This window comes from Cygnus atratus, chromosome 8 (genome assembly GCF_013377495.2).
Source record: "Cygnus atratus isolate AKBS03 ecotype Queensland, Australia chromosome 8, CAtr_DNAZoo_HiC_assembly, whole genome shotgun sequence".
Lineage (NCBI taxonomy): Eukaryota > Metazoa > Chordata > Aves > Anseriformes > Anatidae > Cygnus > Cygnus atratus.
Genome location: NC_066369.1, coordinates 2864523 through 2887379, shown reverse-complemented (window position 1 = coordinate 2887379; position 22857 = coordinate 2864523). Strand labels below are relative to the sequence as shown.

At 39.8% G+C, this 22857-nt stretch overlaps 1 protein-coding gene across 2 annotated transcripts in view; it reads left to right on the top strand.

Annotated features, from left to right (window-relative positions):
- The first annotated feature begins 833 nt into the window (after positions 1–833).
- PLPPR5 (phospholipid phosphatase related 5) overlaps positions 834–22857 on the top strand; it is an 85583-nt gene continuing 63559 nt past the window's right edge. The window contains exons 1-2 of one of the 2 annotated variants that reach the window (XM_035537294.2): positions 834–1180; positions 21101–21233. In XM_035537294.2, coding sequence (XP_035393187.1) covers positions 950–1180; positions 21101–21233 — 364 coding nt within the window. In that variant the 5' untranslated portion in view covers positions 834–949. The remainder of the gene's footprint in view (positions 1181–21100; positions 21234–22857) is intronic. The other variant, XR_007708594.1, reaches the window with a different exon arrangement.

The following is a 22857-nucleotide window of genomic DNA, read 5'->3' as shown; positions in this document are numbered from 1 at the left end:
AACACAAGGGAAATGGCTTGGTTTGGGTTATTCTGGGGAGTATGCTAAGAACACACAAAAATAGACTTAGAAGTGGAATCCAGACACGAAGAGTGTGTTCTTCAAGATCCAATTAAAAATAGATACATGGAGACTAACATCACTGAAGGCGAACACAGCTCTCCCAAAGGAGGAGGAAAGCGAACAGTTAAGACCAAAGTACTGCCCTGGAAGAATGATGACACGTTATAGAACAGGGCTATCCGCTCCCCTTTGCTACTTCCACCAGCCTTTAGTGAGTAAGCCAAGGGAAATCTTTCAGGCCGAGGCACCTCTTACAGGCTGTTACCATCCGTAGCACATTTTGGCATGTGGAAGGAATACCTTTAAGGAACTTCTGAGCTGTTGGCTTTTGGAGGGCAGAGCAGCCCCTATGCAGGTGGAGCTGCGTCCGCTCTGGCCACCGTGTATTCTCGGGGCTGTGCCCGTGGGGATTTCTAAGTGGAAGGCTTTTGGGGTCACCTGGGTGATTTCTCCCAGCGCTGAAACCGGCTTTTCTCCTCGCCGGGGCTGCTGCTAGGGCCGTGACTGCCTACTGCCCAGCCGCCCCTTCTCTCTGTGGCTGTTCAGTGAAAGCTTTGACCACGACTCCCTTCAGCAGCGCCCTGCACCGCAGAGCATCTTTCCACTTAGGCGCCGGCCGAGCCCGAGGTGCGGGGGCGCTGCCGTGGCGCGGAGCGAACGGTCCGCTGGGACTCCCCGCCGCCTTCCTCCTCCTCCTCCTCCTCCTCCTCCTCCTCCTCTCGGGCCGGGTCCCGGCGGGGCGGAGCGGAGCCGCCCCTCCCGCCGCCGCGCTCCGCCCGCCCGAAGCGGTGCCCGTGGCGGTGCCGGGCCCCCGCCTGCCCCGTCCCCGCCCGCGGTGGGTGCCGCCGGGGAGCGGGGCTGCCGCGGTCGCCGGAGCACCCCGTCCATGCGAGTGCCCTCTCCGCTCAGCAGCATGCTTTACTTCCAGATGGTGATCATGGCAGGGACCGTGATGCTGGCTTACTACTTCGAGTACACCGACACCTTCGCCGTCAACGTGCAGGGCTTCTTCTGCTACGAGGGCGCGTACCGCAAACCCTACCCGGGCCCGGAGGACAGTAGCGCCGTGCCCCCGGTGCTCCTCTACTCGCTGACGGCGGGAGTGCCCGTGCTGGTGGTAAGCAGCGCCCCGCGCCGCCGCCCCGGCCGCCGGAGGGAAGGGGGGACCGGCCGGGGGGCAACGCCGGCGGCCGGGGAGCTCCGGGGAGGGCCGGCGGCTGGGGGGGCTCCGAGCCCCGGCCGCTGCCGCCCCCCGCCGCGGCATTTATTTTTAGCGCCCGTTTATGTAAGGGCCCGGCCGGCTGCTGCCAGCCCTGCCCGGCTGCCGGGGTGCAGCCTCCATCGAAGCGTGCGGCGGTTGCAGGTACGGGAACTACCCGGGGAAGCCCGGCTGCTGGCAGCCGTGCGGTGATGTTTCACCCAGCGCTAATAAAAAAAAAAAATCCTCTGACGGTTTGTTTGTTTGTTTATTTTGAAAGTAGGCTGACCTGTGAAAGGAGCAAGGAGCAGTTCTGCTTGATTTAGTCGGTTCCGTATGTCACAGTTACTGATGGGGGTGCAAATTAAACCTGGGTCTCTACTTTAGTACGATCTTCTGTCGGTCTTGTTTAAGAAGATATATCTAAAATGAGTCTTACTGGTTTTCTTCGCTTTGGGGAAAAAAGCTACAAGAGAATTGCTGAATGCACTATTTGCGTTGTCAGATAATGAGAACATTAGCATCATTTAATAATTCCTGACCATCCTGTGGAGCAAAGACTGGGCGGGGGGGTATGAGATGGGAGTACTGAACCATCAGGGATGGATTATATACAGACTCAGCAGGTGCACACAGTTACACGTACACAAACTCCTTGTAAAGAGTTTGCTTTAATGAGCTGTTATCATTACAAATCAAAAAACCAAACCCCTTTACAGTAAGAGGAGGCCTCTTAAGGTAGTGGTTATTAGTTTCACCGATTCATTCCTTTTCAGGAAATTATCTAAAATGTGAGAACAGAAAGCTTCATCAAGCTGATACTGTGGTTAACTGCAGACACTTCCGTTGTGCGCCAATGTTTCAGATGGCATCCGCTGTGAAATCTCGTGCACAGCCTTAGTGTTTGAGACATCAGGCTGTATTGGGATAATTTATAGCAAGTTTGTTCTTTTTTTTTTTTTTTTTTTCCCTGGGGAATGAACTAATCTTTAGCAAACGATGTCACATAACTATTTGGTTCAGTTTTCTTTTCTGTTACGATATCTGTTAGTTGACCATTTTATTTATCTGTTTTCTTGGTCTTTTGAATCCTCAAATTCTGTTGAGATTTTAAAGTGCTTTTTGTTTGTTGGTAGTATTTTTCTGTTGCATGTGGCGTTTGTTGTACTTTTAATTATATTTCTTCTGTTTGGCTTAGGACATTTTATACAGTATGTCAGATATTTATGATGAGCATCTCTTCTTCCTAATGTGTGTCAGCAAAACGGATTGGTAGTTTCCATTCATTTCCTGGGTGTTAGATGATTACGTCAGAGAAACCTCCAAGACATTTTGGCTTGGCAGTCTTGTAATTAGCCTTGGTAAATACCTAATAATGGAATTTAGTGATGGTTTACTGTTCTTCCTCTCCCTGTTCCACTTCCTCAGGCAAATAAGATGCATCAGTTGGTCAGGGCATGGAAAGTCACATTGCAGGTGACTTTTGCACCTTTTATTTTATTTTATTTTATCTTATAAAATGTAGACTTTAGCCTTGGGGAAGTCTCCTGACTTCAATAGCACTAAATCTAATCATTAACATTATTAAATAAAGGAAAAAATTTTCAGGCTACAGACAAAATTCTGTTCTGACTCTCCAAGGGCAATCCTCCCATGCTTGGTGTTTTCATGGGATAGCTCTTGCTCAATCAGGCGAGGTATAAAAGTTGGTTTTCATTGAAAGAAGCAGTGAAGGTGATATTTCTTCACCAAAGCTACTTGTATGCTTTTAGTGGTAGTGAAACTCCCTTACCAAGATTACACAGGGGTGAATTAGATTCTGTTCTATTTCATTTCTATCTAATCTATGGAGGTTTGAACATACGTGCTCTGTGTATTTTTGTCCTTTAATTGAAACATGAAAACAAATGCGACAAAGATGTTTTTCTGCCTGTAAGGATACAAAGACAAACCTGTGGAAAAATGGATTTATACGAATGAAAATATACTCTTGTTTGCAAAATCACTGTTGTTGTGGAAAATAGTTTATTAAATACTATGATTTGTGGGAGTGTTTTTCCAAATTTTCCTCTTTCATTCCATTCTTCTGACATAATGCTATGTTAGTCCAGAGCTTCTAACTAGCTGTACCATTTTGTGTAATATTTATTTATTACTTTCTATTAGCTTGGCATGTGGAGTTAATGCTCTTTCGGGTGCTTTGAAATAGAGGTATCAGAAAGTCTTTATCTTGATGTTCAGGGTAACTAACTTTTTATTGAATTGGGGCTTGTCAAATTGGAGACAGGATATGCTTCAAGGTAACCCAGGTTCCCTTAATATGACTCAATGATGGGCTCCTTTGCATTGAATTTTATTCAGGTTGCTTTAGAATGAGAATAATTGGATTTTCCAAGTGACTGTCCTCTTCCCACATACCTGCTGTTCAAAAACTGAAAAAATATAAAGTGCCGGTAGCAGGATCCATCTTGGTAAGCATCTCATCAGTAATGGGTGTCTTACTGCTGTGAGGCTGGCACACAGCTGCTCATCCAAAACTCCTGTACCACAACTGAGCTACAGTAGCAGACTTGTCCAGCCATGCAGTCAAGTGTCCACACACAGGGCAAAAACATGCACGTGCTGAAATGTAAGTAATGAGCTGGGTCATTTGGCAGGGATGTATCTGCAAGCACAACACTAATCCTGAAAACTTTCAGGTTAGTCTTTCAAATGGTGCTGCCTAGTAACATGCTCCTGCAGCATTGCTGCCACATTTCCATTCTTGAGTCCATCTGCTTGCCCTTCCTTTCTGCCCCCTGTCATCCCAGGGCAGATGCAGCTGGTTGTCAGTCATAGATCTGCAGGATTTTGAGCTGGCAAATGGAGTCCTTGCACAGTAGCAGAGATTGCTTGCTGAACTGTAATGCTTGACTTGCAGGTGCTCTGCTACAGGGAGGTGAAACTGCGGCTAAAGAAAAGGAGTTTCATGCTCTGCACTTGGGGCTTACAGAATTTGTATATCTATAGTCTTTTGTCAAATATTTCAAATATCCCTTGGGTCATGTAGTAGCTAGAGAGAAGTTAAATTGTTGAGCTATTCACTTCGATAGTAATCAATTTATTGTCCACGACTGCTTGAAGTCCCTATAACTTCATAGGTATAACAGCAATTGTAGAAAGCCTGTAGAGAGATCCAGCAGTCGTTCTGTAGGATGAGAAGAGCTTCTTCCTCTCCCTCTTTCCAGATGGTTTCCAATCTTTTAAGCAGGATACATTACATCATTGGTTTTCAATCTGTGTTCTGTGATGGATTATCTCTGAGCGGTATATGCATCTGTTAAATCTGTAGCTATGAGTTCTTCCACTGGAGAATTTTGAGGGCCTGAATGTTTTTGTTGTTGTTGTTGTTTTTTAGGCTGAAAATAAAAGCAGCTTGTCATGCAACAAAACATATGCCCCATTCCAATGCTAGGCTATTATTTGTGGAAGGTCTCCTAAGTCCTACCTTCGGGCATAGCTAAAGTAGTGCCTTGAGTGAGTGGATGTGTTTACATCAGCAGTCTTAGGCAGACTAACAGTAAAATGTTCTGCAAAATGGAGAAGGGGTTGAAATTGCTATCAGAAGAATGTAAAAGCCCTAAGTAGGAGATTCCATGGTGGAAGACAGACTCCCACAGAGGCAGTACTCGCCATGTGCTCAGGTCCTCCCATTTGTCTTTGTGGCGCAGGTTGAAAGAGGAGTGCTGTCTGGGCATTCCTGTGCTTTTACTGTCTGCGGCAGTGATAGCTGGAATTCTCAATACTTTTTTTCTTTTAAATCAAATGTGAGGGTAATGAGCAATGTGCTCTTTATTTGAGTCTACTCAAATATTCAATAAGAAAGAAGTGGTAGCTGAGAGCTCAGTGCTATTTAAGCCATTTCCCAAAGTGCCACTTTTTGCTCAGTAGGCTGGTTGCTTTTTTAGACTTCTTATGACAGATGTAGCTTGGGAAATATACGTCAGTATAATCCTTTCGCTTCCAGTTAGAAATGATTTGTAAAACTGTTTCAGAATCTAGAGAGTGATCAGTTCTGCATTACTTCTTTCTGATAGATCTTACTAATTTTTACCTCTCTAAAATACTATTATCTGTGCTCAAGGATTCTTTCAATGGCTACATACACTAATATGCATCACATAAAATGGAAAAAATATTTAAGTAAATAATTGGTGTAAAACTCAATGTATAGGACCTATGATGTATGCTGACTGGTTTATAAAAGCCAGGAGGAGATAATGACACATTTTCATTAAGATATGTAAACAGTTTTATTATGCTAATGATGTTTGTTTTTATTTCCAAGTAACAAGCAGATGATTATAGCACTTATTCATAAAATATACACTTTTATGTGCTTAGATGAATTCCTAGCATATTCATATATTCTCTGTAAACCAATTAGAGAGTGATTTGTTTTAGCATAATCCTCTTAATATCATCATGGAAAAAAATATCTGCAATTCAGGCAAAGTACTGTATTGTATTTTTTTAAGTAGACTGGATGAATCTTTAAATTGGCACATCCCAAGCAAGGAATGAATGTAAAGAAATCAGACATTCAACCTTCACATTAGCTTTAGTCATTATTTTTTTTCCTGGCTCAACATTTGAGGAAGGAATTTTGAAGCATGGCAAAAAAAGACAGAAGTGAGAAATGTCACGTATCGAATTTATTGTATCCTGATGCTTTAAGAAAAAAACAAGATAATTCTGTGAATAATGAGAAAGAGAAGTTTCCTTTTGAAGAATCAGCACAGATTTCATGTCTCTCCTCTTTAGTGTCTTTGCTGATCTCTTGGTAGATCCAGGCCTGAGCAGCTCAAGACTGTAGTTGAAGGATGTGCAAAGACCTGAAAGAGATGCACTGCTTGTTTCCAGCATGTAGATAGGGCTGATATGATTGGGCTTGTGTCTGTTTTCCTCTTCCTTTTTGAACCTGCTAGTTCCTATTTTCGTTCTTGCACCTATGATTCCATGTGCTGTGGCATCAGGGACTGATCTGATTTTGTCAGACTGAGTTTTCAAAATGTTCTTGTCAGAGTAGCCTTTAGTTAAGCTGTAGAGTTCACTTTGAAATTACTTTACTCTGATATAACTTAGTGTTGTACATGAAAAAGGATGCTGGCTTGGGATCCATGGCTGGGACATCAAAACATTCTGTTATCTGTTTGTTATAACTTAAGGGAAAAACACAACTTAAAGTTCTGAAAAAGAAATATTTCTGGAAGTGTCCTCTGGGAATTTGCTGTGCCAGGAATCTGAATTCCCTTCATACCGGAGAACTTCAAATGCTTTTCATTCCTGACCTCAGGAAAAAAAAGCAACACCTTCACAAATGTTTTTTCCATCTATTTTAGGCTGAAATTTTCTGCTTCTTGGCTGATACCAAGTTACTTTAGCTTCTGTGGACACTTTGATACTATTGGAAAAAAACAAAGCATGGGGGCAGAATAAAAGAATTTTCTCCTGTTCTACTTCTTGAAGTAGAAGTGGTTTCTGTGCATCCTGAAGGAAACTAAGTTGTGTTGTCACTTCTGCCAGAAAGAAATCAAGAAAACTTGATAAATAATGCAGGGATGCACAGTTGTCAGCAGCTCTGTGTTACAGGGCAAAAAAAAAAATCTAAGAATATGTAGTAAGGTATTCAAGTGTTCATTTTTATACGCATCTTCTAGAGCAAAGTAAAGGAACATCCAGCCTCATATAAATTGGGTACACCAATTTTGTCCTCTGAAATCAAATAGAAAGGGTTTTCCTTGTGTGAGGTACTGTCTTCTGCCTCTTGATATGTTACTTGTGTCAGTAGTCCTGGAATATCTTTGGTTAGCGAGAATTTATTTATGTGTCCTTCTCTTGCTGGCACATTTGACAGCTGTGAAGACTTTATGTGAAGAAGTGATTGCCAGAATACTTTGTTTACTCTGTGATCAAGTTGTTCCTGAAGGGCCCTTTTGTTCTCTGTCTTCATAATTCTCATTCAACCTGTGTGCATAAGTTCAACTTTTTTTGTTTGGTAGTCTTCTTCCTTCATTTTCATGTTATTATTATTGCTGCTTTTATTTTTAATGTGCAAAAGTTGGGGACTTAAGAAAACCATTTTTTCGGAAGGGAGGAAGGCTGGCAGAAGATGTTGATGCTGAGAGGCTATTTATATCGTGTTCTCCCTTTGTGAAGGGATAATTGCATTGCAACTTTACTTAAGAATAAAAAATAAATCACACTGTTAAGGTCTGCAGTAACTTTGTGTACCAGATGTCAGTATTGGCCTGTTGGGGCACATAGCAAGACAAATACATGGTTTGATAGTCTGATACTGTTTTTATCCCAGCATATGACCACTAATCCAACAGAGCTGTAACGAGGAGAAACAATAAAAGATTCAGAACCATTGTGTGTTTTTTTTCCACAATCCTTCTTTATCTGTCTGTCTTCCTCTTGTGCTGTGATGGCTTACATGAACAGTGCCTGCAGAAGTAATGTTTGTACTTCCAATTGAATTTATAATTTCTGCTGTGTTTGCTATGCACACAGCTTACAAACACTAACAATCTCAGGTCCATATGCTTCATCCCTTGATGGACTCTCTAGATGTAAAGTGGCAAGCAGATGTGAACAAGGCGGACAGGGTTCTGTTTGCAACAGCTGAATGCCTGCTTGTCCTGTAAATGATGCACTTATGTTTAAGTGAGAAAATGTTAATCCAACTGATCCTGCACCATACGATTGGGGAATTTGTATGCATTGTTTGTAATCTGAAATACTAGGCTTGAAGTAATAATCAGTTGCTACACCAAGCAGTTCTTGCTCAGTGTACATCATACAGGATTGAAGAGATTGGTGTCCATATGATGCAAAATAAATGACCAGCAAAGTAGAAATGTAAGTAGCTTTAGTTGTGTTTTTCAGCCTTAATCACTGATTTTTTTAAAAAACAAAACAAACAAAAAAAACTCTACAATGTTCTTGCAGCTTCTCTCGGGTACATTGAAGTGCTTCATGGCCTTGGTTTCATCATGAAAAGGTTCTTATTTAGCTAAGGTGTTGTACCATGTAGATTATAAGTAAATAGCCTAGCTGAGGTGGATATACCACATCTCCAGTACTCAGAAAACATCCTGTGGCGTGCTGTTTTAATGATGAATATCCTTTCTGAATATACTAGTCTTAATACTTATGCATAGTACAACAAACTTGCAGTTGAAGAAGTAGAAAGGCAAAATAGCATTTTCTACCTCTGATCAGCAGCAGCCTTGTTTTGTTCAGATCACTTCACCTGGCCTGCAGGTGTGAATATAATTATATATAATGTAAAGCACTAAGAAAACTGCAGAAGAATTACTGGATATAATAATGTATTTCAAAGATCTACTTGTAATCCTAGTACCTCTTCAAAATTGAATCTTGATCCCGGATGCTAGTTCCTGGTTAGGAGGCACCAAAAATCTAAAAAACAAACAAACAATCCCTTGGTTAAACTCTAGTGAAAAATCAGTAAGCTGTGAATTCAACTTCTACTTATCATTCTGGACAACATACAGTGTTACCTATAATTTTGCATGCATTTTACTAATGTATCATAGTTACCCAGTATATTATATCATTATATTATATATTAATATTATATATAATAATTGTATGGTACTCAATTAATATGTTATACATATATATTAATGTACAATTAATTATAAATGCAATATGAATGCGTTCTAAAGGTTTTCATCTTATGGATAGCATTTTTTCCTTCTCTACAAATATTACTTGTTGCCTGTCAACTATGTAGAGTCAAGGAGTATGTCTGAAAGCATTCATTGCTAAACTAATTAGAGTATTTCTGGGGGAGAAAAAAAATAAAACTAGTAAGAACAGAAGTCAGCACAACAGTATGCTGTTTTGATTCTTTTTTTTTTTCTTCTCTATATAACGTAACATTTTAAACCATTGTTTGTTTTAAGCTGGTATTTTTCATGCTGTCTCTAAAGGGATCTGAGTCTTTTTTTTTTTTTTGTCATTCAATCTCTGAATAATATTATGATAATTTTATTTGGTCACTTTGTAGTTTGTTTTTTTTTTTAAAGCAACAATTAAGTACACAAATCAGTACGTGGAACTCAACTTCACAGGGATTTCTGTGACCTGTCCATACCAATTTAGGGCTCAGACGTGACTGAATTAATTCAGCTTAAAGATTTGTTAATTATGGGTCAGCTGAGCTGCAGTAACCAACCGCGTGCCAACCTGCAGCCTATGGGGAGGATGAGGTGAAGTATTTTAGTTTGATCTGCTTTAATTAAGACCAGCCAATACATACTGCCTGTTTGGATGTTACAGGGCAGGCGTGTGGATTGTCTGTTAATGTGGCTCTGCTGACAAGTGGGGGTGCCTGTGGTCGAACTGTTGCTGGCTGGTGTCTGACCGCCCAGTCAGGCAGTTTTAGCACATGCTAGTGGTTTGATCATATTTACATAGTTTGAGCTTAGTGTTCAGAGCCTCTCCACGTCTCATTTTCTGCTTCTCCTGCTCCTACGGTGGGTGTTCTTGGGCCCGTCTGGTGTATCTGGGCTCTGCTATGAGGCTGCTCTCAAGGCTGTGGCTGTTGCGCGTTCAACAGGCATGAGTCTGAGCATCTGAGAGGCCCAAGGGAGGAGGCAGGAGCTGGGGCTGCATCGTACCACAGGTATGCTTGTGTGAGTGATGCTGAGGATAGCCTGGCCAATACGGTCCTCCTTGCCAAGTGCTCATGCTCAGGTGATGTCAGCAGTTCAGTTACTCACAGGGACTCTTTCCAGAACATTTAGCAAAGGCAGAAGAGATCTATCTGTAGGCAGACTGACCTTGGGGTATGTAAGTAGTCTGTGGACATTTGCAGCTGGCAGATTGAATGTCCAAAGCTGGGCTGTGAGCTGTGTCAGGCTTTGACTTGTTAGAAGGATCCGGTCACCCAAGCATCATGTAGATTAAGACTTTACTGCCTTCCTGTCAAGTGGCAATTGTCAAACTAGGCTTCTCTGTAAAGCACTTCAAGATTTATGCATGGAAAGAATTATATGAGAGCTAGGTATGTACTAATTGTTAATTAAATATCGTGGTATTCAGTGCTACCTAGAATAGTAGGGCTTTCCTGAGATGGAACAATATATGTGAATGAGCATGGTGCTGATAGAATCTTTTTATGGAGCCGTTGATTAAATTGCAGTTTCACTAGGTATTTCTTTTGTTTATGAATTCAATTGTGATGGCTGTGTGATTTCTACAGTGGAAGAAATAAAACAGAGTCTATTTCTGAAAAAAAAAAAAAGATATATATACATTTTAAGTATGTGAGTGTGCATGCGCAACATGCAGTCAGAAAATGATCAGATTTAGGTGGTTGATTTATATCCATAATTTAATTTACATTTTTAATCTTGAATTCCAATAGGAAAAAAAATGCCTGAAAGAATTCCATTCACCACACCAGAATAACTAAGAAGGTTGTTCTGTTACTGAACAGGTGATAGCACCTTTCAACATAGCATACTTTGAACTTCTGTTTCTAGCGAAAGCTTAAATTTCTCAAATAATGAGAGATTATATCCAACACTGATTAAAAACACAATATATGTAAATACATTTACATAACAACTGTATTTTATCAAATACTCCTTTATTGTCTTCACAGAGAAGACAAATGCCAGCTCTTACAAAGCCTGCCTTGAAGAAAGTAGTGTCAAAACTTCGCAAGATCTAAAATTGTTAAATAGATTCATTCATCCTTAAAACACTTCTCTTACCACTTGAGCTTTTTTTGGAGATATCTGATAAAGCCAGCAACATGTTTAGTATTATTTTAGTTCTATGCAAAGGAGTTGATCCTTGTTAAGGTAAACCAATATGCACTATTTTATGAGTGGAAGAAAATACAGGCACATATTGACGAAGAGTAGCTGGGCTTTTTTTTTTCCCCTTTTTTTTTTGGCTTATAGACTTTGCAGTTAGATTTCAGAATACCATTGCATGCCTAAAAGAGCTGTTTTTATACTCTGCTGTCTTCACAGCAAAGTATACAATCCCCCCTCTGTCTTGTAGGCATTTCCTGTACTAGGAATTTTTTGCTAAAATTTCCCACTCTTGCTGCTCCTGTTTCAGCTCATTGGCTGCTGTGCTAATGAGGGCACTTGGGACTTCCTCCTAATTCAAGCACTGCATTGTGTAAACTCCTAAACAGGGTCAGACAACATAGTGTTGCCAGCTGCACATCTGCAGCCATCTGGATTTGTGGCAAAAGCACTAAAATAGGCATTGTGTAGCAGAGGTGAAAGAGCGATGAGAGTGGTGCAAATCATATTTGCACAAAACTGTAAAGTAAATGCCCCATATTTGATCTGCAGTATATACAGAATCATTATTGAGATGTTGCTTTTATATTAATACGTATCAAATAAAGACAAATGGGATATGCTCTGTGAAGAAGCTTGCTGCCTCATTCCCTACAATTGCACTGTTACACGAAGAGATAAATAATCATTAAAGCCTCTGATACTCATAAACAGTTCTCTGCTCCCATTTCTGTGTCTTCATTAAGATTCTGTTTCTAATAAACATTGCTTGAATATATCCATTTATTACAATAACAATTTTAAGGAGAAATAATTGCACACCGTCAAATTACAGCTTTCAAGACTGAAGACAGAGAGTCAGGTGAATGGTCAGGATTGTTTTCAGTCTGTGCTTATTAGTGGTTTGGGGGGTGCCTAGATGAGGGATTTCTCTTTTCCTTTATGATCCTTTCTTACTCATCAGCATCTCTAGTGTCCTTTCCTGTGTGTCTCTTGAAGTCAGTTCAGGTTTGGAACTGTTTCGCTCATTTGGACTGCATGTCATGGAATGATCAATACAAGGTATGGTCCCTGTTTTTCTTTGAAAGCTTTTGTTTCTTCATTTGTGTGTTGGCTTTCACGGGCACTAGAAATATGGGTTTGCTTGCTTGGTAGTTTTACTGCTGTTTTTATGCTGAATGTAAGTATTTTGTACAAGTGATGTGAGACAGCTCAGAATGAAGTCACAGTTCTAGATAAATGCTTTGCATGCAATGGCTTTTAAAGTGTTTTAAACTCGTTTTTAATGCCACCTGGATCCTTTGCCGTAATTGCAGTGTGAAGACTATAAAGTACTATTTAATAAGGGTGACTTTAAGGTAATATGCTTACGAGTGAGCATTACAGTTTTGGATTTTACTTTCTAATTTGCCTGACTTGTTAAAACTCTTTCCCAAACAAGTAGCACTGCTCCCTTCTAAAATTGGTAGGGCTTCCTGGTTTAATATCTTCTTGGGATCAGATTCATAGTTGAAATTGATCTTCCTGTTTTGTCTGCAGTGTTGCTTTTTTTTTTTTCTACAGTGCCATTGATTTTCGCAACTAATGCAGACCCTGTTAAATTTAGTAGGGATGTTACCTTCAATTTTTAACTAGAAAAAGGTAATGACCTTAATGTGTTTGTTTGGCTTAAAATAATTGTAGAGGAAGAGAAGCTTATACAGAGGTCATTATAACTGGAGTGGAGTTAGTTACATGCTTTCAAAGAAAGCTATTTTATTGCAAAACTAGTTTTTAATAAAAATGTATAAAATTGTTTTATTGAGCTATTTACGTAAATTTATCATTATAGATCAAATAGCAATGGACAGTAATAAACCAAAGTCAAGAACAATTACAGGTGTATATTTTGCATACATATATTTTGCCACAGTAAGACAAAACGCATTTTTTGTGGTGTTTCAGGTATTAGTCATATGTGCAGCCTGTTTTTTCCATAGTTACATTAAAACACCAAGGTGCTTATACTGATAGGGTGTTTGGCCCTTTGGTTTCAGTTGTATGATGAATATGGCATTTCAGTGGAAGTGGACTTCCTTGAACTGATCTCAGGAATAATGTCTGCATAATGTAGCTTGCCTTGAATAGAAGTGAGATAGAAGCAAGACAATATGAAAAGCAGGAACTTCAGATAGTGTCCTTCCTCCGAGGCTCTGAGAACAGTTGGCTCCAGTCATATACTGACTGTAAAACCACTAGTCTGTGACCAGAATCTTTAAGAGATGCCTTTTACATGGTTGGTTTTGATTGAAACAGGGATGAAAGACCATTTATTTTGAATTTTGCAATTGAATGTTGATCTTGAATAGGAAAATGGAGTTGTGTAGATTACCTAGGGTTTAAAGCATGAAGTTACATAGCTGTTGGAAGTGATTGTTGGTACGGGTAACATTACCACTGGTATTGTGCTCATCAAGGAATAATGCTTTCAACATGTAAAGAAGGGTTAAGAAACAAATCTCTCTCAACAGACAGAAAAAAATAATATTGCTTTCTTGGATAGCCAAGAAAGTACAAAGGGGTTTTCCAAGGCCAGGCCATAAGGAGACACAGTCTTTTTCACATTTAGCACTTGAAGTCAAATAGAAGACCTAATTGATATGACTGGGTGCAGGGTTGAAAATCACGTTGCAGTGATGCTGTATGGAATTCATCTTCTAATAAGGAAGATAAATGATAGGGTTTTGAACATGCTTGTTCTTCCTTTGCAAATATTATGGTGTTTTAAAGGTTGAAGCTGAGCACCTGAAAAAAAGGTGCTGAAAATTTTGATGTAAAGTTGCTTTTCAAATTCCCTAATGACATAATTACATTAACAGCAACTTTTTTTGAGTATCACTGATAGATCCAGAGAGTAAAATTAATTGCTCTTTGAGATTAAAACCCATCTTCCTAACTAGGTCTATTTGTTGAGGGAAGTATAGAGCTTGGAAACTTTGGATAATGGCATCTTCAATTTTTTTTGGCAAAAATAAAATGAGAAGAATTTAACACTTACATGAATTTCTCATTTAGATAACTTATCTGGTGTATTTCAACCTGAAATAATTTTACTTTTTGGAATATGAATTGATTTTTTTTATGCGCTTTTAGAAGGCAGATTTGAATTGATTCTTTCCTCTCCCCATCACCATTTTCAGATCAAAATAACTAGTTTTTCTTAGATGATGGGAATTTTCTCTAAACTAACATTTCTTGCTTTTGGATATTATTTTTTAAAATTAGAAAAGCTTTGTTACATGGGAAAAAACAATTCTCACCTAAGTCTTTTACCTACTACCTTACTACTAGGAAGGTGTTCATCAAGAAAACTTGTCAGTAATGTGGAACTGTGCCAGCAGTTGGATAGTTGGGAGCCAAGTGCCAGACAGTTCTTTGGCCCCCAAACAGCCATGTTAGCATTACTTAGCTTGCTTTCCTTGTGTCCTAGCCATTTCTAATCCTCTGAAGAACTACAGTACAGAGCAGCCGGGTACCGTTCATGTCTCAGTGGTACAAAACATTCAGGAGACATGAGTAGGGGATGGGGGGCCAGTGCTTCCCCCTGGAAGTGCCTGCTCGCCCCTCTGCAGAGCATCAGATACTGGACAAGCTGTCACGCCATGGCTCGCCCTCTGCAGTGGTGGCACAAGGCCATTTTAACTGCATTCAGAATAGCAGGGGCCCAGTGACTACTTCTCAAAATGATCTTTTACATAAGCAAACTTTGCTCAGGCATTGTGTGTAGGATTCCAGCACTGGTGACGGTGCTGCCATGCAGACGCTGGCTGTCAGATGACACAGGCAAACTCTAGAGGAGAAGAGGTTTACACATATGATCAACTGCTCAGTTAGGAAAAAAAAAGAAGGGAAGGGGAGGGAGAAGCCTTTATAGACGCTGTACTTAAGCATTTCATTTTTATTATGATATGATAATAAAATGAGTAAGGAGAGACACTGAGAAGTGAGTGACAAAGCTGGCAAGGTCTCTGTGGTTATGTGCTCCCAGGGTTACCTTGAAGCTTGCCAGTTATAACTGCTTGGTTAATGTGTGCCTCTCGCTTTCATACAGCATTAACATCATTATGAAATGAGCAACTTATACCATTGTTACATGCTGACTGTATGCAATCTATCACAGAGCAGTAAAGGATATCTATCCCTGTCAGAATTAACATTACTGTGTCATGGCATATAGCCATACTGCAAAGAAATCATTAAATAATATTTCACAATTAAACATATAACCTTATACTGATATTTTTCTTTTGTAAATGGCCATGAATACCAAGAACTGTATTAAAATTTTGATTTTTTTAAAGAGTACATTGTTTAAAAACAAAATTTGCCTGAAAAAGTCTTACTGCCCTCCCTTCTTTTCTTGAGAAAAGAATTTTTTTTCCTATACTTCTCCCTATATCTTCAGAAGTTGCTATGCAGTATGGTGCTATATCTTTATGCTGAATGCAAGAGGGATATTTTCTATTTAATCAATAGCAGACAGATTTATCTAAGATTTATTTTGTCATTTTCTTCAAAACTCCTGGTCATTTTTTACTGTAGAAAATGTGCTCCTGTGGAAATCAACCCAGGCATTTGCTGTCAGTTTAAGCAAGCAAGAAGCAACGAGAACAAGAAAAACACAAAGAAAATGGCCTCTGGGGAAAGCTCTGCATAATGAACTTGAAATTGCTACTGCTGGAAATACCGTTTCTGCTTTTCCTGCCAGGGCTGTTACCTCACACAGCAATTTTAGCTTAAAGCAGGGAATGGAGCTTATCTACAGCATCACTGAAGACCAAGGTTTATGCTGCTAGATTTTCCAAACTCTAGAGACCACTATGCTCCATGGCATGTTGATGGCATTTTTAAAGGGAAAATAGGCCAGGCATAGCCACGGGCTTGCTCAATGGTGAGAAGAAAAGATAATGAACAGGAACAACAAATCCTATGGAAGCCACATTTTTAAAAGAAATCTGCCCCACATTTTTAAGGTGGGGAAACTTGTAAGTGAAATTAATGAGGAGGCAATGCAACTTAAATTATAACAATTTGCTTGGAGATACAGAGATAATTGCCAAGATTTTAGTTCAGATTCCCAGCTTCCCTTCTGCCTGTGAAAGTAGTACAAGGAAGTTCATTTTGGACTAAAAGGCAGAGCTGTAGGCTGAATGAGATCTCCCTTACCATGTTATGTCTTGCATATGGTCTCACAGAAGCCTTGGTTAGGGTTTGAATCTTGCCTAAAAGAGAGAAATACAATGAATGAAAAGGAGACATGAGACGAGAAATTACAGTGCACAGCATTATCAACAGTTCTTCTCAACTCAGAAGCTTCAGAACACAGATGAATATTTAGTAGTCTTTTTAATGCAATAACTGCTTTTCAGTGTTACTCATCCATCTGAGCAGTTGCTGTAGCTACAGCATAACCAAGAGAATTGGCAGAAAGGGAACCGTGTATTCTACCACGTTCCCTGGCCCATATGAAATATTTCATGAATGTTTGTATATCCAAAAGCAGATGTTAGCAGGAAAGGCTTATGAACATGTACACACAAATCCATTTCCTAAACCCAAATGCAGATGGTCATTATTATCAACCTTAGGTTTCAGAACTTTCTTGTTTAAATACATGAATGTACCCTCAGATATCTTGTCACCAAATGCATATTTAATCCTAACTTGAATCCTGGAGTTTTATAGAAAGTTATGTCATATATGAAAGGGTAGTCCATACAATAAACCTCATTAGTGGTTTAGTACTCTAGAAGTGCTGATTTAAGGTCATTAATTTGTATAGGTGCTGGCTGTTAAAAATCTTATATGACTCTGGGGAAAGCTTTTTTAATGGAGTCAGTTTACTGGAAAATCAACAAGGTCAGAGCTGCTCTAGTTCTAATATTTGGAATGAGTCAGGTTTGACATTTCAAGTTGAGAAAACTCTGAATGTAGAACCAAGTTAAGAATATACTGGAAGGATGTTTTGGGGAAGGGCAAATTAGATTTTTAAACTGACATGCAGTGCTAAAACTAGGAACAGTTTGCCTGGATTCAGAAAAATGACTAATACAGAAAAAATCTGAACTTATTTGGGAGGAAGAAATCAGCGTAGGGAACATGTGCAAAACCTTTAAACATCCGGTGCAGTAAACAAGGATAGGGACGGGTATTTTGTGTATAGAACTAAATACATTGCTAGTACAAAGCCACCATGAGGGAAAAAAACAAAACAAAACAAACAAACAAAAAAACAGCTAGTAAGTTAATCAGGAGCTAAGAGGTGAAAGAAGAAGAAATATTAATTTTAGATCTCAGATCTCACTCCTCCTAAGCTGCGTTCCTGTCTGTTGAAAGGGTTGTCATGTTGCAGAAAGGATATGATTGCCATGGAGATGATTAGAACTTTTCCTATGATTTAGATTTTGCTGTTAAGTCTATGGTTAGTTCTTCTTATCTTTTCTTTTTATGGAAGCATGGAAAATCTGAATGCTAGTTACAAAGTGTGTATTAATACTAAATTCAGGTGATTTTTTTTATCTCAGGTAATTTTTTAATCTCAGGTGATTTTTTGTGTTTTTTCTATTACACTTCATACTGTGAAGCAAGACTAAAGGTATTCTCGGCAGTATCACAGGGAAGCTGTAGTAGAACAGGGAGCTGATTGCTGTATGTTAGAGCTTAGGCCAGTGCCCATAGGGTAGTACTTCTTGTCTTGCTGTTTTTCGTAACAGCTATGTACATTGCATTTTTATCTAAGGACTGGGAAAACTATATATATATGTTCTTTAGAAAGCCTGTACTTTGTACTGTTACTGTTCAGGTGAAAATTGTTCTTTGTACTTCAATACTGTAGCTCTGTGTCAAAAGGTTTTCTCAGCCTTTGGGAAGGATGTTCTTTGCTTTTAACAACTGTTAAAATATCTGTGAGCTAAGAATTTTAATATATGCTACTCTTCATAAAAACTGTAGTGATCTACAACAATATGCACCTGTCAGACAGAAGAAGGTAAAAGATACCTCCAATATCCTCACTTTTTTATTTCACTGCAAATTACATTTCTGTACCTGAATTTGTATAGCTCTGTCCAAAAGGTTGTTGACAGAGCTTTCAGATTCTCCATAGCATTCCTCCCTGTCAGTTTTGGAGTATTCCAGAAACTCTTTGACCTGAGACTCGCTGAAGAAATGCACAAGTTATTCTCTCGTCCTAAATGACGTTTATTGACTTGTTGCAGCTCACATATGGAGTGCAAAGGGCAGTACTGGTCCCTGTGATAGAGGAGATACAGAAATTATTTCCTCCTGGAATATGCCAGACATACAAATCATGGTAAAGGGCAAGAGGGAGATGGCTCTTCCTTTCCTCTACCCTTTAGAGCTGACTGTTGCCAGTGGTGCCAGAGAGAAGGGTGAAGGGTTGCACTGGGTTTCCTGGGACTGACTGTGATTGGAGAAGATTTTCCTTCCATTTCTGAAACATCAATAGGCTGATTACTGAGATGAGCTGTGCTTGTGGAGAAAGCTGGAGGAAGGGAGAACAGCTTATCTGAGCTGCCAGTACAGAAAAACACAGAATCTATATTTATTGCCAAATTCCAGAAGGATTCTATCAAAGTAAAGCCACAGAAGCATAGAAATGAGTGCCTGTTGTGCTCAGTGGTATATCCCACCCAGATTGCTTCTGAGGGTAGTGCACTAGGCCTGCTATAGCAAATATTTTGTCATTGCTGAATTCTGCCTTGTTCTGACCCTTGCACCTGTAAGAGCATTTTTGTTCAGCTAAGAACTTGAATACTGATCCCTGCTATTCTTGGAGTGGTGGGTTTTCTTCATCCACGTCACCATCAAAGATGGGAAATGTAATAAGAGGAAATTGTTGCTAGCAGCAAGGAACCAGATACAGCTGATGAAGACAAGTTGTTGGAAGAGACCATCTCTTTTTGTATAACTGAATGAGCAGTTATTCCATTTGCTGACCTCAGCTTCCCTGCAAACCAGAAGGAAAGAACCCTTGGTCATGATCAGCACATTTAGAGACTCTGCTCAAAGCAGGAGAGTTGACCATGCTGGCTTCCCTTTTTCTGGATTCTGCTTTTTCCTAGAGTTTGGAAATCTGCAATAATTTCACTAAAATTTATTGGGTTTGGTGGAAAAAAAAGAAAATTAGTTAAATGAGAATGTTCAGATTGCCTAGTCCCTGATGGTTCAAGGGAGTTGCTGTGACTCAACATAAAAATCTTAGTGTTTCAATTCTCATCTTTGTGAATCATATTAGAATTGTTTTTTGGTTTTGTTTTGTTTTTCTCATGAGAGCTGTAGGAGTCATGGGGCTGAATTCTTGTTATCATTGTCACAATTTTGATGAACTTGGATTCAAGATTGAGTTACATTTCATAAGTGTACTGATCATTTATTAATTATAGATGAAAGAACTGTACTTCAGTATGTAGAAGATTTTCTTGCATCAAAGTAGAGAGTGGATACTTGTTAGTTCAGGTACTCACATTTCTGTTTCATCTAAAAAGGCCACGAGGATCTGAAGCCAGAGTAAAGTAATAGAAGATGGCTTTTTCTCTGACAAACTGAATTTTGCTTGTTAAACGCCACCACAAAGTTATTTTTATTTGTGCCACACTATTTATGAGAAGCACTTTTCTCCTTTGTGTGTCACAATTTAGCCAAAAGTCATCTGTGCATATTCAAGAATAACTGAGTAAGGTCATTGATTGCATTCTCCTGGTTGACAACAAACTGTGTGTATGAGCCATTTCCCACAGTTTTCTTTAAACTGTGTGTTTGTTTTTTTAATATAAACAGTGCTGTCTGTAGAACTTCATATCTATAGTGATATATGAAAAAGTTATCAATTGTCTGTTGGGTCAACAGTTTAGAAAACCTAGGCAATTAATCTGATTTGACAACATTATTTCTTGTATTTGTGTAGCATTAATGTTTTAATTTGCTGGTCTTCATTCCTGTTTAGCAGTGTGATGTATGTATCAGTAAACTTTAATGCTATTCACACAGAAGAGAGAAACCACCTTTTCTTTAAGTCCCACAGTGAACCAAAGTGGCCATCTCTATGCTTTTTGATCATACCTGTTCTACCTGCAGTAAAGCTTCAATATAAAGCTTAATAATAAAGCTTAATACACGCTTACGGTTTGTCCTTGGCTATTAAGGCTGAATACCATAATTGTCATAAGTAAATTAGGAGTCATGTTTTCCCGTACAGGTAAATACGTGTCTTAGAGGGGATATTTTACATTCATAATCTATATTTTTCTTATTTGTGAGTGTGTGAGAATTTTTAACCAATTATATTGTTCATGAGCTATAGACAAGAGAACTTGGTGTAACGAATATGAAACAGGCCATGCTTAATGTTAAAATATCCATGGCGACACTTTGTTCAAGCTTAAGAAGCAAAGCTAAAGCCAGGCTAGATAAACTTAGGTGGAAAAATATGGATCAAACCCTGTTAAGTATCTACTGGCAAACCAATTCTCTATTGTGAACTGGAGCTCTGTTGTGAATTTTTCTCTGCGGTCCAAAATCTGGAGCCCACCCATGTGAAGTGCTGAATGTTAGTGAAAGCCATGTCGGAACAGAAAGTGTTCAGCATCTTCCAGGATTGGCCCTTACTTTGGTCCCCATACTATGCGTTAGGAAGCTTGTTTTTCTTGAACTACTAGTTATTCTTTTTTCCCTCTTCCTGAAAACTAGGTTATGTTTTGTTGATTCCAAGTCCTGGTTATAGAAGTTCATTCTCTCTTAGTGCAAATAAAGTATAGCAAGCCATATGGCCTATTTTCCTCCTAAGAAGATTAACTTACAGAACTTAGATCACTTATGTTTCGTTTTGTGCTGGTTTGGTTTTGTTTCCTTAAGATGAGATTGCCATCTCTGTAATACTAGTATATTTTATTTGCTGTAATCTGATGTACCATTTTTCTCCCCTTTTTCTCCTCCCCCTAAGATTATCGTTGGAGAAACTGCAGTGTTTTGTCTACAGTTAGCTACAAAGGATTTTGAAAACCAAGAAAAAACAATATTAACTGGAGACTGTTGTTATATAAATCCACTGGTGCGCAGAACCATCAGATTCCTTGGTATGAGCAAAATTAATGTTTCCATTTTCTGAATGATGAGAGTGATCAAATATGTCTTAAATTTGACGTGGGGAAAATATTCAGATAAACAGTATTTCATGTGTAGTCTTAACTTGGGTGCAATGGCTTCTTTCCTTTTGGGGAGCAAATTAAGTTTCTTGGAATTTTGGATTAAAAAACAGTTGCAGAAACAGCAGGAAGAATAGAAAAAATTGGGACCATGAGAGGCAAAAGACAACCGGTGAGCCCTGACTAGGGTGAAATGGAGAAGGGAAATATCCTTATGCCATATCTATGGTCAGTAGTTTCCTTTTGGTTACACACACATACAGCAGCCAGAGTTGAGGATGTTGGGATATAAATGTATGTCTGAAAGCAAGCCCCGTTTAGGTACTTTCCCAGCCTGGAGCATATATTATAATCAACGATAGAGGACTGAATGAAATCCTTGGTCCACTGAAGTCAGCTGTAACAACAAAACAAACAAACAAACCCAACCCTCTCCCAACTTCAGTAAATATGAAATGTCATGCTTTCTACTTATTTCATTGGAAGTGTATTTTGGGGAGGGAAGTACCACCACAAAGAATGTCTGTTGAATATTCCCAGATGCTGCTTTTTAATGCATACAGGGATGTCATAGCAGGGCTCAGTCTGTCAGTTGTTTGCTTCTCCGTCCTGCTTGTGTCTAAGAGAAGCAGCTGGAGCATGAAGCCCTGGGGCAGCTGATCCTCTGTGTGCCCCCGCCGCTGGGGGAGGAAGGGGGCGTACAGCTGTGTCTGTGCAGTGTTTGTGCGACAGCCGTGCCCACCTTCTGCAAGCACGATTGCTCACTGTCACACAGGAGTGCTGGAAGTCATTGAGGGTGAGACTGTCTTGCATAGATCCAGAAGGGGGGCGGGAGAGATGCGGAGGAGCTCCTCCTGCTCCAGTTGCTCTGTGCAGGGGCTGTGCAGTCAGTGTCAGTGCTTCCTTCCCGCTTGGTGGGCCCTCCTTGCTCACAGAAGCAAAAAACAAAGCTGGTGGGAGGGCAGGGATGAACAGCGGCCTTTGCACTGTGCCACCAGGCAAGGCATCACTACTCATTATGCTCACAGAAAGCAATGTGGCCACCTATTCTGGGGCAGTGCACATCCCCAGGGCTTGCTGAAAGGGCCCTCCTGTGCACTGCCTGGGCACAATCCTTTGCTCACTAGTGTCTAGCTGCTCAGGGTGAATTAATGTTAGTGTGACCTTGCTGACCAGCCAGAATCCCAGAAACCATGCTTGGTATTCCAATTTTGCAGAGGAAAAAACCCTGACCTTTAAAAATGCACATGCTTCTGTGGCATCGTGTCTGCTGTGGTGTGCATCCATTAATGTCCTCGCGGTGCCCCAGGAAGCTGGGAATAGCCAGAACTCACACTATATTCACAGGGAGTTGAAGTATGGGAAGGGCAAATTGATTTGCCTATGGAAATACAGGAAATCTGTAGCTCAGGTGGAATTTGAACACACATCTGCTGGCTTAATTTCCCAGTCAGAGTGCTGTGTTTGCATTTCTTTCCAGAGCTTGCTTTCTGCTTCCAAAAGGACAGAAAGAGACCTCCGAATAGGAGAAATCTGTTTTCTTTTAGATCATCAG